This window comes from Bos taurus, chromosome 8 (assembly GCF_002263795.3).
Source record: "Bos taurus isolate L1 Dominette 01449 registration number 42190680 breed Hereford chromosome 8, ARS-UCD2.0, whole genome shotgun sequence".
Taxonomy (NCBI): Eukaryota; Metazoa; Chordata; class Mammalia; order Artiodactyla; family Bovidae; genus Bos; species Bos taurus.
In genome coordinates this window covers 109,894,314-109,910,773 of record NC_037335.1, presented here as the reverse complement: position 1 = coordinate 109,910,773, position 16,460 = coordinate 109,894,314, and the positions used below count along the sequence as shown (strand labels likewise).

Sequence of the window (16,460 nt, the reverse complement as noted above, 5' to 3'; positions counted from 1 at the left end):
CATGTGCCCTGGGGGGTTTAAATCCTCTCCAGATGAAGATCATGGCTGTGACTCACGAGTCGCAGAAGGTTGGGCTTGTAAGCACCTGCTGTTTGGGAGTCGTTAACTTACATGGAAGGAAGGAGCTGATGTTTATCGAGACCTTGTGTGTGTCAGGCACTGTGCTGCACTCTTTCCCTTATAACATCTCACTGACTCCTCGAAACACCTGAAGGAAAGGCACTGTCCCCGCTTTATAGAGGAGGGCAGCAGGGCAGGCCGGTGAGCTGACCGCTGAGGTCCTGGAGCCGATGAGTGCTGGCGCCCTGGGGGCAGGCAGGCCCAGCTCCTGCCCGACTCCTCCCTGGAAGGAGGAAGGCGCAGGGCTGTCCTTTCTCTCTGAGAGAAGCTCCTTTTGTTCCCCCGACTCCTCACGCTGTGCAGGGATCCTGGGGCTGGGGAAACAGGGATGACCGACGCAGGAGCTGCAGCTGTGTACTTTTCTCCCTGCCAGAGAGTGGAGAAGGAGTGAAGCAGTCAGCTCTCCCCAGCTCTCATCGCAGAAGCTTCGCTGGAGCAGTCTTTCTTTTTTTTCCCCCTGGTTAAATGTGTCTGCAGCACGACCGCATCCGAGCGAGTGCTGTGCTATGACACCTCTGTGAGGTTTTCCATCAGCCTTACAAATTGATCATTATGATTGTCTTGAAATGGAACTAGGTACAAGTTGCTGGGAAGGCCCCTTCCCTGGCAAGGAGGCTGCCTCACAATGAACCATCTTCAAAGCAGCGAGCATAGAAGATTAGACATGATGGTTTATTTTCCTTCCAATAGATGTTGATTTCTTCGTGCAGTTCGATGGACGGAGCTGGAGGGAGTCGCTGGAGGAGAAGAGGGACTTGAGTCTGTGGCGCTCGTATCTTAGAGCGACGTCTCCTTAGCATTTGGGGCTGTGGACCCCTCTAGAACAACCCGATGAAAGCTGATGGGCCCGCTCCCTAAAAAAAAAAACCCACACATTGATAAACTCTTTCCTACATTTTCTAAGTGTTGATGGGCCTTCTCGGGGAAAAAAGGTCACGTGCGAGACAGAGTGACGCATTTCTTGGTATTTAAGACGAGCTTTCTGACTCGCTAAGGCGTTTCAGGAGTCGCAAAGCGTGTTCGTTTGCTTTGACCCAGTCGTCGTGCTGCAGGGAATCTGTCTCCAGAAGCTAACCTGGGTGAGAAGCAAGCCTCTCGGCACAGGGCTTTGAGGGGACAGTGTGTGTGTCGCTCAGGTGTCTGCTGGAGTCCGTGTCCCTGCAGGAGCCTGTGGAGTCGGTTCAGACCCCTGCCGCGTGCTCACCCACGGAGCCCCGCCTGGAAGCACGTGCAGTCCGGCAGCCGCTGGCCGTGTGACTGCACACGTTTCAGTTACCACACCGGGCATTCGGTGCCTTGGAGTGTAGCCCCTTTCAGACGCCCAGCAGGCGCGACCCACCGGTGGCTGTGCCGTGCTCATCGGTGTGGATACAAGGCGTTCCCATCACTGGAGAGAGCTCTGGGGGATGGCCCTCCCCCGTCAGGGTGGATTCTGGGAGGTGGGCTTTCTCAGGGCCGCCCCGAGTTCATCAAGCCCTCCGCGCAGGTCAGCACCGTATTGTTACATCGTCCCACCCCTCAAACAAAAGTCCATTTGGCTCTTCATCTGTGAGTGGCTAACCCACCGCTTTAGTCTTTTGTTGAACCTTAGATCGGTGCTTCAGTCCCTCCTGCCTTCAGCTCTCACGCTTCTCTTCTTTTTCTTGTCCCTCTTGCCCCTCGCCCTTAACCTCCAGCGCCACCTCTTTTTGGGGTGACACAGCAGACCCTCTAGAGCCTTCCTTCCATACCCAAGCCTGTGCAAGACAGTATTCCAAACAGAGAAACATTCCGAAGAATTAAATGATATCTACCTAGCTACATCTGGAGCAGAAACTTGGGAAAGGACCCAAATGTTCACTGATAGGGGAGGATTTAAAGTAAACGCTGGGTCGTTTACCCAGCTTAATATTACATAATCATTAAAAGTGATGCTTGTAAATTATTTCTGAAAATGGAGGGAGATATTTAAACGAGCAATGCACAATGTAGTTTTTTATGTCCAGTATGATTTCAACCTTATAACAATACTCAGGGAGAAAGATTAGAGGGAATACAGTCTGCCATACGTTCTTTGATGTTGGGGTTATAGTAATTTTTGCTTTTTTCATACTTATATTTAAAAATATTTTTTTCACTTTTATATTTTAAATGTTCTATGAACTTGTATTTACTTTTATAGCCAGAAAAAGAAAAAAAGACAAACATCTCACAAATAACATAAAAATCAAAGGAAGGCTGGCTGGGTTTTTTTTACAGCACAAGTAGATCTTTTATAAATTATGGTATCTTGTTTTACCAGTGTCAGTGCCCTGCAGGCTGAGTTGAGCAGTGTCTTTGCCCTGCGGAAGCGGCTGGAGTGGGACGTGCTCTCGTACCAGCACCTGCGGAGGGCCCTGGAGGAGCAGATCAGCGAGATCCGGCGGCGGGAAGGTACTCGCTCCCTTGCATGCGTTTGCACGTGGAGGGCCGTGCGGAGCTTGGCAGGAGTCCTCAGGCTTCAGTAGGAGACGCAGCACCTTGGGGCTTTCGTCTGGGGAGCCTCTTTTGCAGGGACAGTGTTTTTGCTGCTCTTCTGGCCTGGACTCGGGTGGCTGCGGCCGGTGGCGGCCGGGGCCCAGCACGTTGCGTTGGCTCCCTGAGGGCCAGCTGCAGGGCCGCTTGCTCGCTGCCGCCGCTCTGTTCTGCATCATTTGACTTCTAGCTCCAGATAACCTCAGGGCCTCGTCATCCCCTTTCTCGGATCAACAGCACTCATTGCCCCAAACATCTGGGTCTGGCCTCCCCAGGCACCCAGTGCGTAGACGCATGGGGGTGAAACTGCTGTTTGCTGCTGGAATACTGCTTTTCGAACTGTCATGACCACAAGGGGCTATGATTAGGGAGGGTCCCATGATGCCTGTTTTTCGAATTGCCCTGGGAGGTCCCATGGTACCTTCCCTGCTGTGCTCAGGACAGCAGCATTTGGCCCCCTCGCTGCCTAGAACCTAAGGCTTCCCTGGCGGCTCAGACGATAAAGAGTTCACCTGCAGTGCAGAAGACCCAGGTTTGATCCCTGGGTTGGGAAGATCTCCTGGAGAAGGGGAATGACAACCGACTCCAGTATTCTTTCTTGGAGAATCCCGTGGACAAAGGGGCTGGGCGGGCTACCGTCCGTAGGGTCGCAAAGAGTCAGGCACAACTGAAGTGACTAGGCCTGCATGCACTGGCTAGAACCTGAGTCCTGTAGACTCCGGATTGGTATCTTCATCCTTTCCGTGTCTCTAGCCTGGTGTTGGCATGTATGCTTAAAGTCAGTCATCGCAGTGATAGGTTTGACAGGTCTTGAGCACCTGCTGTGTACAGGGCATAGTGGGAGGCCCTTAACATCTCACCCCGATCCTGGCCGTCGACCCATTGGGTAGAGTAGGCACTGACATCACATCACAGATGAAGACACCCAGATTTGAGCCAGGACACCTTCCGTTGAAGTCCAGCTCTTTACAGCATGCTAAGCATATCAGCTCTTCCCCACGTGTGCTAAGCGAGATCCTGCTTCACTCACTGCCTAGCCTGGCCCCTCTCTGCCCCCGCGCCCTCTGCATAGCCTGGCCCCTCTCCACCCTCACGTTCCTAGCCTGGCCCTGCTCTGCCCTCGCGCTCCTAGCCTGGCCCCTCTCTGCCCCCGCGCCCTCTGCATAGCCTGGCCTCTCTCCACCCTCGCGCTCCTAGCCTGGCCCCGCTCTGCCCCCGCGCTCCTAGCCTGGCCCCGCTCTGCCCTCGCGCTCCTAGCCAGGCCCTTCTCTGCCCCCACTCTCCTAGCCAGGCCCCTCTCTGCCCTCACGCTCCTAGCCTGGCCCGTCTCTGCCCCCGTGCCCTCTGCATAGCCTGGCCCCTCTCCACCCTCGCGTTCCTAGCCTGGCCCCTCTCCACCCTCGCACTCCTAGCCAGGCCCCTCTCTGCCCTCATGCTCCTAGCCTGGCCCCTCTCTGCCCTCGTGCTCCCTGTGAGAGTGTGAGCTTTGCTGCAGAGAAAGCAGACCCTTCATGGGTGACCCAGGACTCCCCATCATAGATCTCACAGGCAGTTTCTCCTCTCAGTGTGGACTCGCTGCCACGGTGGACTCTGGAGCTGGAAAAAAAAACACATCAGGCACTTTTTATTTCCCTTGAGTTCTACCCCTGAGGGTCACATCTGATTTTTCTAAACAGAATCACTCCCTTATTTAAACTGAAAAATCACCACTTATTTGTGCCGCTCAGAATGGTCTGCAGACAACACTGGATACGCAAATTATAATTCAGAATTGGCCGCAGGGAAAGCCTGCGGCCCACGATGAACCCCTGCATTGAGTATCAGCCTGTAGAGACCCAGGAAAATTGGCTCCCGCCCCAGAGGAGGGGCCCTGAACTCCCTAGGAGTGCTCACGCCCCTCCCACCCCTCCTGCAGCTCAGGTGCATTAGGTGGACCGCACTGGGGTGGGTCTGGGCAGGATCTCCTTCTGACGTTCTGTTGCTCTCCTCCTTTTTTTCTTTCTTTTTTTTTTTCTTGGTGCAGAAGAAACATTTTCATTTTATAGTGATCAGACATCCTACCTGAGCATTTGCCTTGAAGAACACAATCGGCTGCACGTGGAACATTTTTCTCAAGAAGAGCTTAAGAAAAAGGTATTGACTTTATTAACTTTCAGTGCTTTGTTAGTTATTTGTTGTCTCTTGGGTTCCTGATTAGAGGTGTGAGGTTCCAAAAGCCCTTCTCCCTGCCTCTGCTGCCTCTCTCCCTGCCCGTCTCTCCACGGACATTCCATGGAGACCGCCCCCCCCCGCCCCGTGTCTGATGCACTCTTTCTCAGGCTTGAGGACCCCCACCCAGGCCCCATCTCCTCCAGGAAGCACCCCATCCCCCCTGGAATTAGCCCTCTTTCCCTCTGGTCTTCTTCCTCTCTTCTTGTACCTGATTTCATTGATGTCCTTGCTATACTGGTCTATAATTATCTGATTATTCTTCTATATCCCCAGTAGGCCACTCACCTTAAAGTGAGTGTATCTTATTTATTTCTGATTTCCCAGTGCCTGCCTGGCACATATAGTGGGAGTTAATAGATGGTTTTTGAAAGAATAAAGGTTCAGGTTTGGTCAATAAATCTTTTCTAAAACTTGGAAAGGTCTTCCCATCTGTTATCATTGGTGTGGTTAGGGTGGTTGAGTATTTCAAGGCTCTAAGAGCCATTGATAAGAGGAGGAAGTGTGAACTCAGAGGACACTGTGGTTTATTGTAAAATGATCATCTGTGTGTGACAGGTTCAGATTCTGTCTTGGAATAAGTCGCATCCTGGTAGAGCAGATGGATGTGTGTCCGAGCCGTGTTACTGCAGAGTGCACAGAGGGCTGTGCCAGGCAGAGATGCGAGGTGCAGGCGCAGCAGAGAAAGAGAGGTTGTCTGTCTGGTGGGGGTAGGGGGTGGGGGAGGCCCTTCCCAGATCAGAGGAAGCGTCTCAACAGAAATGAGACCTGAGGTGGGTTTTGGACAATGAGTAGGAGCTTATCTAACTAGAAAACTTTCTCGGCAGAGAGGGAGAGGAAAAAAGGTACAGAAAAGATAAAAAACAGGAGTGTAGAAGTTTAGTTATGTTCAGAGGAATGCAGCAGGAAGCACTGAGGCATCTGTCCGTGTTCTGAGGGTGAGGAAGCTGAGGTGGTAGGAGCCACGGCTGGTCCCTACTGTGGCTGTGTGTCGGGCGGGAGCTAGTCCCCTTGGCTGGCACTCCGTGGCTGTTTGCAGGGTCAGACTGTCTCGTTCTTCCCTCTGTAACCTTTAGGGTTGGGTCTGATTGGTGTTACGTTTGGGTGCAGGGGACACCTGCTCTTTGTGCTGAGGTGGGATTTCCCGCTTATTTCAGGGGCGAATGATTACCCCTTGAAGAAGGGTTTGGAAAGTCACTGACCACTGGAATTTGAAGTTTGCAGGAAATAAAGGTGGTGTCTGATCAGCTGCTTATGCACCTGTCCTTGTGAGACCTGTGCCTTAAGGAGGGGCCTTGAACCGGGAGTCCAGGCCTGACTCTGCTTTGTGCGGGCAGCTGCCCTTGCCCGCTTGACCTGGCACTCTTGGCCAGTGTTGTACATCACTGAATTCTCCAGGAACCCCAGCTCTGGGGCCTCGGGCAGTGAGCTGCTTTATACCTCGGGCTTTTCCTTGTCAAATGGGGACAGTCACACCGGCCTGTGCACCTCCGTGGGATTTTTGTAAGGAGTGATTGACTAAAGCTCAAGGGAGTGTTTCAGTTGCCATGAATTGCTTTGGAACTGAAGACTGTTGTTATTCTGGACAGTGGTAGATAGGCATAGAGAGAGGAAGGCGGAGGCCATAGAACAAGCCTCCGACACAGCCTCAGAAGTGTCAGTCCGGGGGATTTTCCTCCGGAGGCTCTCAAGTGCAAGACAGAGGTGCTGTACGCTGTCATGGATGGGGTACTTAGACTGCGCGGGGGGCATTAGTGCACCGTGGCCGTGGTCACCTTCCGTTCTCGTGGTAGCCCATTCTACAGAAGCGGAAACGGAGGCTTAGACCAGGCAGCTTGCCCAGGATCTCTGGGGCTACAACAGAGAGATGCTGGTGTTTTTCTCACTCTACCTGGGGGGAGCCTGAAGCCTGGAGTCAGGCTGCCTGGCTCTCCATGACTGTGATGCTGGGAGGTCTGCTCAGTAACCATGGCCCCAAGAGGCAGAAGTGTGCCTGTGGGTAGCCGGGTCTCTCCTGCTCTGATCTCCCAGGTCGGCGACCTTATCCAGCTGGTCAAGGAGCTGTACGCGGACAACCAGCACCTAAAGAAAACCATTTTTGATCTTTCCTGCGTGGGTTTCCCAGGAGACAACAAGCCTGAGTCAGTAGATCAAACAGAGGTAAGAAGGAATGCTCTTATCATCACGAGCTCATCACAAAGAATAACAGCCCCGCACACGTGTCAAGGCTGCATCTGTTCTGGGGGTCTCTGTGGAAATTACCTTTGCTGTGGACGGGCTTTGGAGGCCTTCTTAGGTCAACAGGTCTGCCTGTAGGTTTCCGCAAGTTTGGGTCGTTTCTGGGAGGATGCACTTGATGTTTTGTGATGCCCGCACTCCAGGCCTGGCCCTGGGATCTGGGCTGCAGGTCACGGGCATCTGGGCACGTCTGGAGGACTGGTAAGGTCCCAGGAGTCGGAGAGTTGTCCCGTCACCAGTCACTCCGGTAGTATAGATGGAACCTTAACAAACCCGTTACCTTGGAAAAACAAACGAGTAAACACTCTTTCCATCTCCTTCCTGAGTTAACCCTCTAAACGCGCCTTCTCACTGCCATGCATCTTCCCCTGGCTTTGGCCGGATGCATGTTCTTTCTTCCCGCACTTACCCGGGACCCCCTGTGCCCTGCCCCCACGGCGGACCCGATAAGGAACAGACAGTCGGTGTCCCTGGGCCCACATGTCCAGCTTCCTGCCTCTGGAAGTTCTCGCGTGGCGGCATTTGAGAGTCTGAAAGGGCCAGGGAAGGTTAAGTCCTGGCGTCTGCGCTGCAGAGTGTGTGGTTCCTGGGCGTGCGGGTCGCTCTGGCAGCCCGCCCCGGGGGCAGCAGAGGAGCCCTCTTGGCCCGTTGAGTCTGGCTCTCTCCTCGTCTTTGTGCTTTCCTCAGTCAGTGGCCTGACCACACACAGTGGGGGGAGGCGGGTCCTGCTGTGACTCAGGAGGAGCTAATTTCCTGAGTCCCTGCCTGGGCCTGACACTCCCCTAGGGGTGCCTCGCTCCAGGCCGGTGTTGGGCTAGTTAGTTTCAGAACTCTGGACCTGTGCTTGCCATGAGATGCACCCGGGCCCCTTGCACTTGGGTCCCCCACACTCTCCCTGGTTGGCCTTGTCTTGAACCCAGCCTCGTGTGCCACGTAAAGGGAGAGCCCGTTGCTACACCATTTCTAGGGAAAGATCTGTCAGCCTGAGTGGTCTCCTCCCTCCTTCAAAGTGGGAGGCTCTCACAGGTGTTTATTCCTCCCACCTTCAAAGTGGGAGGCTCTCTCAGGTGTTTATTCCTCCCACCTTCAAAGTGGGAGGCTCTCTCAGGTGTTTATTCCTCCCGCCTTCAAAGTGGGAGGCTCTCACAGGTGTTTATTCCTCCCGCCTTCAAAGTGGGAGGCTCTCACAGGTGTTTATTCCTCCCGCCTTCAAAGTGGGAGGCTCTCACAGGTGTTTATTCCTCCCGCCTTCAAAGTGGGAGGCTCTCACAGGTGTTTATTCCTCCCGCCTTCAAAGTGGGAGGCTCTCTCAGGTGTTTGTGCTGTGCTCTGGCCATCTGCTCCCTTGGAGAGACAGAATACTATTGATCTTAGTCTCGGGGCCCCAGATAATTTTGAGAAGCAAGAACACGTGCGGCCCATTTAGGGAGAAACAAGGCTCTTGGTTTGTTTTCTCCAAGGCGGTGTTTTTAATAAGCCACCCATTCTTCATCTGCTTCATCTGAGTCGCAAATGGCGAGAGTGTGTGTGTTCGTTTGCTCTTTGAAAGAAATCTGTTAAATGTCCTCTCGTCCTCTGGAGGACAGAGAGTTTTTCCTCTTTCCACTCTGAGGTCCTAATAGCAGCCAGTTCAGACCTGAATCGTTGGTCAGGTTGCACGGCAATTTTATGATCCCTGTGAATAGCCATGTCCTTTGCTGCCCCAGCCCCCGTCTTCCCCCGGAATGCAATGGGAAGATGCGCGCGGCAAGGGCGGCCTTCCCACAGGCATCCTGAGCTGGGAGAGGACGGAGAGGTTGCGAGGGCCGAGGGGAGGCTGCTGTTCCCTGGGAGGGCGTGTGGCTCTCTCCTTTGATGAGCAACACGGCAGACACAAATGGGGAATGCCTGCGTGGGCCACAGCCTCGTCGGGGCAGCGGCTTGTGAAGCAGGGATGGGCCCCGCTCCAGCTCTCTGGGAGCCTACGAGTCAGAAAAGGAAAAAAAAAGACAGCAAATATATTGTGTATTTTTAAGTATACTCAGTCTTTTTTTCCTCCAGTATTTAATTAACCCACAGCATTGCCTAAATTTGGAAAATTCAGAAATGACCCCTGACCTGGCACTTCCCAGAGCCTCTCCCCCTCCTCGTGTGCAGCGCGTGTACACGTGCTCGTGCAGCCCCGTTTCCCGTGTGCCCCAGTGGCTGCCGCGTTAGCACGTCTTACTCCGTCTTGGGGGTGCCCTGGCTTTAACTCACTGCCTCGCGACTGTCGGGCATGGAGGTTGTTTCTAGGGGTTCACTATCTTAAATTACCTGATGAATGTCTGGACACAAATCATTTTCTGGGTTTACACTTCTTTTTTTTCCCCTTAGACTGTGTTTCTGGATGAGTAATTACTAGGTCAAAAGTACACATACAGATGTGTATATGTGTATGTGTATATATAATAAGCATATAATTTATTTTCTTTTTATGCCCCTGCACACACACGGCTTTTAACTTGATAAAGGCTACGAAGAGCAGGAGGCCCTGATGCAGTTTGCCAGGTGTGTCCTTAGAACAGAGGCCCTGGGCTGGAGTCCCCCTGAGCTGGGCACACAGTGCTTCTTCCCTGCATGTGGGCAGGTCACAGAAGAACCAGCCAAATCAGCAGAAAGCCAAGAACAGGCATCCTTGTGTTTTAAAGCATATTAAAAAAAAAAAAAGTCTCTCGTGGGCTTGCTCTGATTTCCCTGTATTTTTTTGTGGACTATAGTTTATGTATTCTGGGAGATGTGGTTGAGGATGGACGTGCGGGAATGATTTGAACGGCCCGAGGTCAGGGAGGTGAGCATGGCCAGCCTCGGGTGTGTGGCACGCAGCTGTCACCTCTGGGGGCCAGATCACGCGTGCGAGCACCCAGGAAAGGCTGCTCGCTATCATTATTTACTCAACGTTGTCATTTTTTTAGGGATGGTTAGAAAACTAAGGGTTTTTTTTTTTTGGCATGGAGAGGAAACATGGATTAGGGGGCATAATTTAATTGAACTCATGTGTAGGGCTGTCATCTTGAATAAGAAACAGACCTAGTGTGACTTCAGAGGACAGAAGTGGAGCTCAGAAGTACAAGCTCGTTAGCATCTGGTATTAGCAACAGACTAGAATTTGGTTTGTCAGAAGCAGATTGAATTTCATCGAAAGGAGGATGCGTCTAACAATTTGACTTCGTAAGTTGTTACGAGTTGTAGCCAACTTGTGAAGCCCTTGGCATGGTGCCTGGCGTGTAGTGGGCAGTCACTATGTAACACAGCTACTTCAGTGTTGCTTTTTAGTGAAGTGTGCGAGCTGCGACTCCAGCCCTTTTCTGACTCTGTTCAGTGTCGTTTCCGGGCCCTTGTTAACGGGAGGATTCTGGTCCATTGAGCCTGGCACGGGGCCTGCGAGTCTGCGTTTCTCACGCGCTTCCGTGGCTCCAAAGAACACACTTGAGCAGCAAGATCAGAAGCAATGGTTCCAGCTCTTTGTTTTGGGGGAAAAAAAAAAATTTGGGAAAAAAAATTGTCCTTTTAGCAGTGTTTCCTGAGCACTGGGCACTGGTGTTAAAACTGAGCCAGACATGGTCCCTGCCCCCTGGCGAACGTGATGCGGAGAAGCAGAGCTGGGACAGGGCCTGGGGGCCCTGGGACGGTCCCGCCTCCTCTTCTGAGGTCAAGAGCTTCTCTGTGGAAGGACAAGGGGCATCTGCAGAGGCCCGAGAAGGAATAGCCCAAGAGGTGGCGGCAGATCCAGGCCACGCATTTGTTCAGGAGAGACGTCTAGGGAGGGCCCTGCTGATTTGTGTCAGACACTCGAGCAGACAAGAGAAAAAGACAGCGGGGAAGTCGCTGGGGACCGAGCAGTGGAGCAGTGAGGGGAACAGAGGCTGCGTGGCAGTGGGTGGAGAGGCAGCGAGGGGAAGAGGCGAAGGGCGAGCGGGGCCCGTGCGGGTGTGTAGGGCTCCTCTCCTGCGGGTGGTGGCGCCAGAAACACCCGCCTGCCGCGACGCGCTGGTCTCTATTGCCTTTGCCTTTGAAAACCGATCAGTCACATATGGCATGGGTGACATTTCTCTGTGTCACGGTATTTAATTTCTTGATCAGTGCTGGAGATTGAGATCTGACTTAATTTTAACCAAGTCAGCAGAGGTAAAGGGAAACGAAAGCAAGTTTTTATTTCAGAGTACTTCATAATGGTGTGGTTGTGGTTCTGGAAATGAAGAATAGCTTGCAAGCTTTTGTGATGTCATTTTGGAATGACACATGTTAACAATACTTTTTGCTCAGCTATACCTGCGGGAAGACCCTTCTCCTGATCCTCAGGGTGGGGGGCAGCGCCTCTCTGCCTCCTTCCTGTTCCCAGGAGGGTTCGTGCTCCTGCCATAGAAGGTCTTGGGGTCCTTTCCTAAGGAGTTTCTGGAGGGTGTTGGCAGCAAAAGCCACGTTGCAGAAGGTGAGGGTGCACAGTCCTTTCAGGAAGCCTGGAGAGAGGCAGGCAGCGCTCGTGACCAGAGCTGTCGGTGGACCAGAGAGGAGAACGCCATTACTTGGCTTTTTTTTTTTTAAGACGAGAGAGGCTCCCCCCTCCCCACCCCCCCCGCCCCAGCGTTTTATTGTGAAAAAACTCAAATATAGCAAAGGGAAAAGAACTTCAGAGTGGACACCCATATACTCACCCCCTAGATTCTATTATTCATCTTTTCCACCAGCTATCATCCTTCCACCTTATCTTTTTGATAAATTTTCATGTAAATCACAACCAGTATGTTGTTACAGTCAGTCGTGTCTGACTCTGCAGCCCCATGGATTGTAGCCCACCAGGCTCCTGTCCATGGGATTCTCCAGGCAAGAATACTAAAGTGGGTTGCCATTCCCTTCTCCAGGGGATCTTCCTGACCAAGGGATCAAACCCGGGTCCCCTGCCTTGCAGGCGGATTCTTAACCATCTGAGCCACACATGTAAGATTCTGACCCTGGGAAGTTTTCTGTAAAAGACTTTCCGAAGTCACTTTGCTTTATTTTTTTCTTCCAAAACAAGGGTTTCCTTTAGAAAGAAGATCAGGAAAGTTTGAGTTGGGCTGGGAAAATTATGGGGTGAGGGACTCAGTGTAAGAATTCCTGAAATCACAGCACGGAGACAGAACCTCGGATGTGTCGTATGTACGGCACGGCAGCCGGTGGCGGAGGCTCAGCTCGTGGTTTTAATGCCATGGTGCAAAGCTCACTCCTCCATGGGTGAGGTGAGCTTTAGTCCAGTTTTTGAAATGGCATTGGTCACCTCCCCTCTCACTTTTTCTCTGGATGATCTGAGTGTCTCACGCTAGAGTTTTTGCTCTTCCAGAGACCTGGGATCTGGCCCTGTTGACAACTGCTGTCCCTTCTGTAGAATACAGACTGCAGAAGCTTTGGGATTTACACTGCTTTAGCGCATTAGGGATTTAGGCCATCTTTCTAAATAACTCTCCTTCATTTTCAAAAGCAGAAAGTTATTGTCAGGCAGGCTTGATACTCTGTTCATTAGCCATGAGGACTTTTTCATCAGCGAAATGACTATGCGGTTGAGACCGTCCATTGCAGATGCATGACCGTCCAGAAAGAGGTTCAGCCCCTGTGCTAAACAGGGGCAGGTTTGCAGAAACTGGGCCCACCATAACTTTCATTTCCTGCTTTCTTGCTGTTTGATATTTTCAATCCCATCAATAGCTATTTTCCAAAATCTGGTTACTTTTCTATAATCTGAAAGCGAATTCAGCAACGGCAGAAATGGGAACAGCACATTGGACGGCATACTCAGCTTCTAGTCGGTCAGGAAGGCTGTGCGAGGGCAGAGGGAGATGGCTGTCCTTATTTCTCGGGGAATTTGTCCTTAAATTTTGCCTGATTCCAGGCAGCTGTGTGTGATTTGCCAGCACTAGCAACTCTGACTTTGGCTAATTTTTATTTCTTGGCTTTGGCATTTGTCTCTGCCTCTTTTTTCGGTTTTTGGTTTTTTTTTTTTTTTTTGTTCGTTCTGCATCTTTTAAAAAAAGACATCACCGATTTCTTCATACATATTCATGCTGCACACATTTTTGGGTTGCGTTTTCACACCATGCCATGCTCCATGTAGCTTCTGGCTAGCAAGGAGGACGAGGACTCAACCAGAACTGGAGAGGAGGACGAGAGTAATTTGCTGAGTGACGAGTGTCTGGAGCAGCGTCACAAGGTAGGAACACGCCCCTGTCTGTGCCCAAGCTCGTCTCCCGTCTGGAACGAGTCCGACGGGTTACTGTTCCCTCCGCCTGTGTCGAGTGCCTGCCGTGTGCCCGTGGGGAGCAAAGAGAGGAGCTCTCTCCCTTTGCAGAGGCTACAGGTGTGGTGGTAGAGCCACTCAGGAGACAGGAGAGCAGACATATAGTTGTAAATAAAAAATGTGGCTCTTATAGAAGAGTATTAAAATAGGTCTTGGACATTGGGCCTACACAGCTCTTTAGAACTCTGACCCAACCCATTCATTTTATGCATTGGAATCAGAGGCCTGGGAGAGGAGATGGTTCGTCTGGGGCTCAGAGTAGGTCAGTGACACAGTCGGGACCTGTGCCCTTGTCTCGGGGACAACTGTGGACCCCCAGATCGTTTGCTTGCTGTGTAAGGAGCCACCGATAGAGCCACCCTTTCCTTCCCTGGGCCCGTCTGCAAGCTCCTGATCTGAGACCCGGATTAGTGCCGCCCCGGGGCTGTGAAGAGCTTCGCTCCAGGCGCATGGAGACTGAACGCTTGGAGCAAATGTTCTCCAAGTTGAAAGAACTGTAGACCAGTGTGTGGTGGGAGCTAGGAGGCTGCAGATTTGACGTTTGTGGCTTTCAAGGTGTTCAGGTTCATGGAGTCATGAAGGCGAGGTCATCTTGTGAGAGTTTTGGAGAACGAATTAGTTAAAAGTCGGGGCTCTGGAATCAGATGTGATTTTGAGTCTTGGTCACTATCTCTGTGACTTTGGTTACTCCTTGCTTAACCCCTAAGCCTGTGTTTCCCCATCAATGAAGAGAATAATACTCCCTTGTTAGAACTGTTGTGATATTTAAATAGAAGATATGTACTAATTGCTCAGTGAATGGCAGCAACCTTTCTTTTTATTATTATATTCTAGACTTTTCCTTCTGTGGAGCTTGCTTATTTAGATGGATTTAATAACTAGATCGGTGGCAAACAAGACCCTATAAATAACAGCTCATATGTTTGGGTCTTGTCTTCTGTTTAAAAACCTCAAGCATTTTACATGTTTGGAGAGAGGGGTGTGGTGGCCAGTGTGTATGTTACCAGCTGTAATGAAGCCAAGGGGAGTTATTTATAGACAGGTGGAAGAAATTTACAGCTCTGGAAATGGGGAGGAAGAATGCTAATTGCAGCACCTCAGGACATGCCCGGCACAGGCTTTAACTAGGTGTTTCCTTGGCACCACTCCTCTGGGACCCTCAGTGACCCAAGAAGGCGGTTCCATAAACATCTCATCTCCATGGGAATTAGGAGCTCTCCATGGTCCTGATGAGACAAATCAAAGTCACGATAATTAGGATGTGTCTGTAAGGAGGCTGGCTTTCTGATATATAATGAGGAAGATACATTGCAAGAGGTGTATAATAAATGTCTGCAGCATTGTGGGTAGCAATTAACAATGTTCTGGATTCTTCTTAGAAGGGAAATGTAGAAAGTAGGCCGTGGGGTAGGGGAACACAGCTAGAGCGGGTAAGACACCGTGGCACGAACTGAAGTGGGCCCGCCATCCCGTTTTGTTCTCGTCACTGCCTTGGCAGGTGGCGTTACTGTGCCCGTTTACAGATGAGGAAACTGAGGCTGTGGAGAAGTAAGCATCTCTGCATCGTGGGCAGAGTGAGCGCGTGTGGACCGCAGGCCTGCGCCCCGCCCTTCGTTTTCTCTTGGGTGTTTGTACTCGCTCATCACCGCCTGTCTCCATCCTTTCTCTGCCCACCCCCTGACCCCTCCCCTGTGTCCATTATCTGACCAGATACTTTTGATTTGCAGACTATGGAGGACAGTTCCAAAGGGGGCTGCAGAAATGGATATTTAAGGCACGCAGATTCCAGTATCTTAGACTACGGTGGAGCGCACACGTCCGGCGGCCCTGGAGACCAGGGTCTGGAAGAAGGCGAGCTCGTGAGCCTGCTCACCCCGCTCTTCGGCGAGAAGGCTGTGTGGTTCCTGGAATCCAGGTAGACACGGGGCCCAGGCGGTGCTCTGTCTGCAGTTAGAGGGGAGGACAAGCTCATTGTGTTAAATGGCTTTCGATGGTGGTGCTCTGCAGTTTACCTGAGAGAGCTCCTGAAATGGCTTGGAAGGAACCTTGCCAGTCGTGCAATTAAGTAATTAGGCTGCGTGCTCGTGGCTGCAAGGGGACTGCATTCAGCAGAGCCACGCGCACGCCCAGCACAAAGAGCTGAGAAAGACCCTTCAGAGTCGCTCCTGGGAGCTGGGGAAGGCCTGCCCGGCTGTGCGCGTGAGGGCTCGCCCTCCCGAAACCCCTCCCAGTGTCTCCAGCAGCATCACCACTTCCGTTGTAGCTGCGACTCTGCTGTCTTACGTGGAGCTTGAACCACAATCCCCTTCTCATTATATCTGCTGGCAGTCGTTCCTCTACGAGGAAACACTCCAGAGTGTTTTCCTGAAAACAAAAAAGAAGTCTTCAGTACACATGTATTATCAAAACTAGTCCTTTAGGAGCAGATTTCTCCTCTTGCCCATTCTTTTCACTCCACCGTAGCAGCTGCTCTGGGCTTGGGAGCCAGAGGGAGCTGCACCTTCCTCTCTCACTTCCTCCATCTCTCCGACCACTTCTCGGGGTCGCCACTAGGAGCGGGAAAACGCTGTTCAAGGAGAATGGCTGGCGTGTGCTGGGTGTTGAATGAAAGCTTTGTCCTCCTCCAGCACAGATGGACAGATGGAGCTGGTGCCACGCCGGGCACTGCTGGCACGACCAGGAGCCTGGCAGTGCTCGTGTCCTTGGTGGGCTCAGCCTTGTGGGCGCTTCTTCAGTTGAAAGATGGCAGTGTTCTCTGAGCTCAGAGAGCGGCCTCCCCAGCCCCTGGCATCTGCTGAGCATTTTCTAGCTGAGTCCTCTAGGGCAGCGGGCCCCCCCTTTCTGGCCTCAAGGACCGGTTTCTTGGAAGACCGTTTTTCCCCGGATCGGGGTGGGGCGTGGTTTGGGCGTGGTTTGGGATGATTCAAGTGCACTACATTTATTGTGCACTTTATTTCCATTATTGTTATGTCAGCCCCACCTCAGATCACCGGGCGGTAGATTGTGGAGCTTGGGGACCCCATTCTGGTATATTATCACAGGGAGTTAGGTGTCCATAAGTGAGAAACGGGTTTCCTCAGCGTCAGCTGCTCCTGTGTTAAGAGTTAGAAGA

At 52.0% G+C, this 16,460-nt stretch overlaps 1 protein-coding gene across 10 annotated transcripts in view; it reads left to right on the top strand.

Annotated features, from left to right (window-relative positions):
• Positions 1–16,460, top strand: part of CDK5RAP2 (CDK5 regulatory subunit associated protein 2) — a 184,244-nt gene that overhangs the window by 102,271 nt on the left and 65,513 nt on the right. For 8 of the 10 annotated variants that reach the window (XM_059889004.1, XM_059889003.1, XM_005210590.5 and 5 more), the window contains 5 exons: positions 2,402–2,532; positions 4,637–4,746; positions 6,853–6,981; positions 13,166–13,261; positions 15,076–15,263. In XM_059889004.1, coding sequence (XP_059744987.1) covers positions 2,402–2,532; positions 4,637–4,746; positions 6,853–6,981; positions 13,166–13,261; positions 15,076–15,263 — 654 coding nt within the window. The remainder of the gene's footprint in view (positions 1–2,401; positions 2,533–4,636; positions 4,747–6,852; positions 6,982–13,165; positions 13,262–15,075; positions 15,264–16,460) is intronic. The other 2 variants (XM_059889002.1, XM_059889006.1) reach the window with 1 other exon arrangement.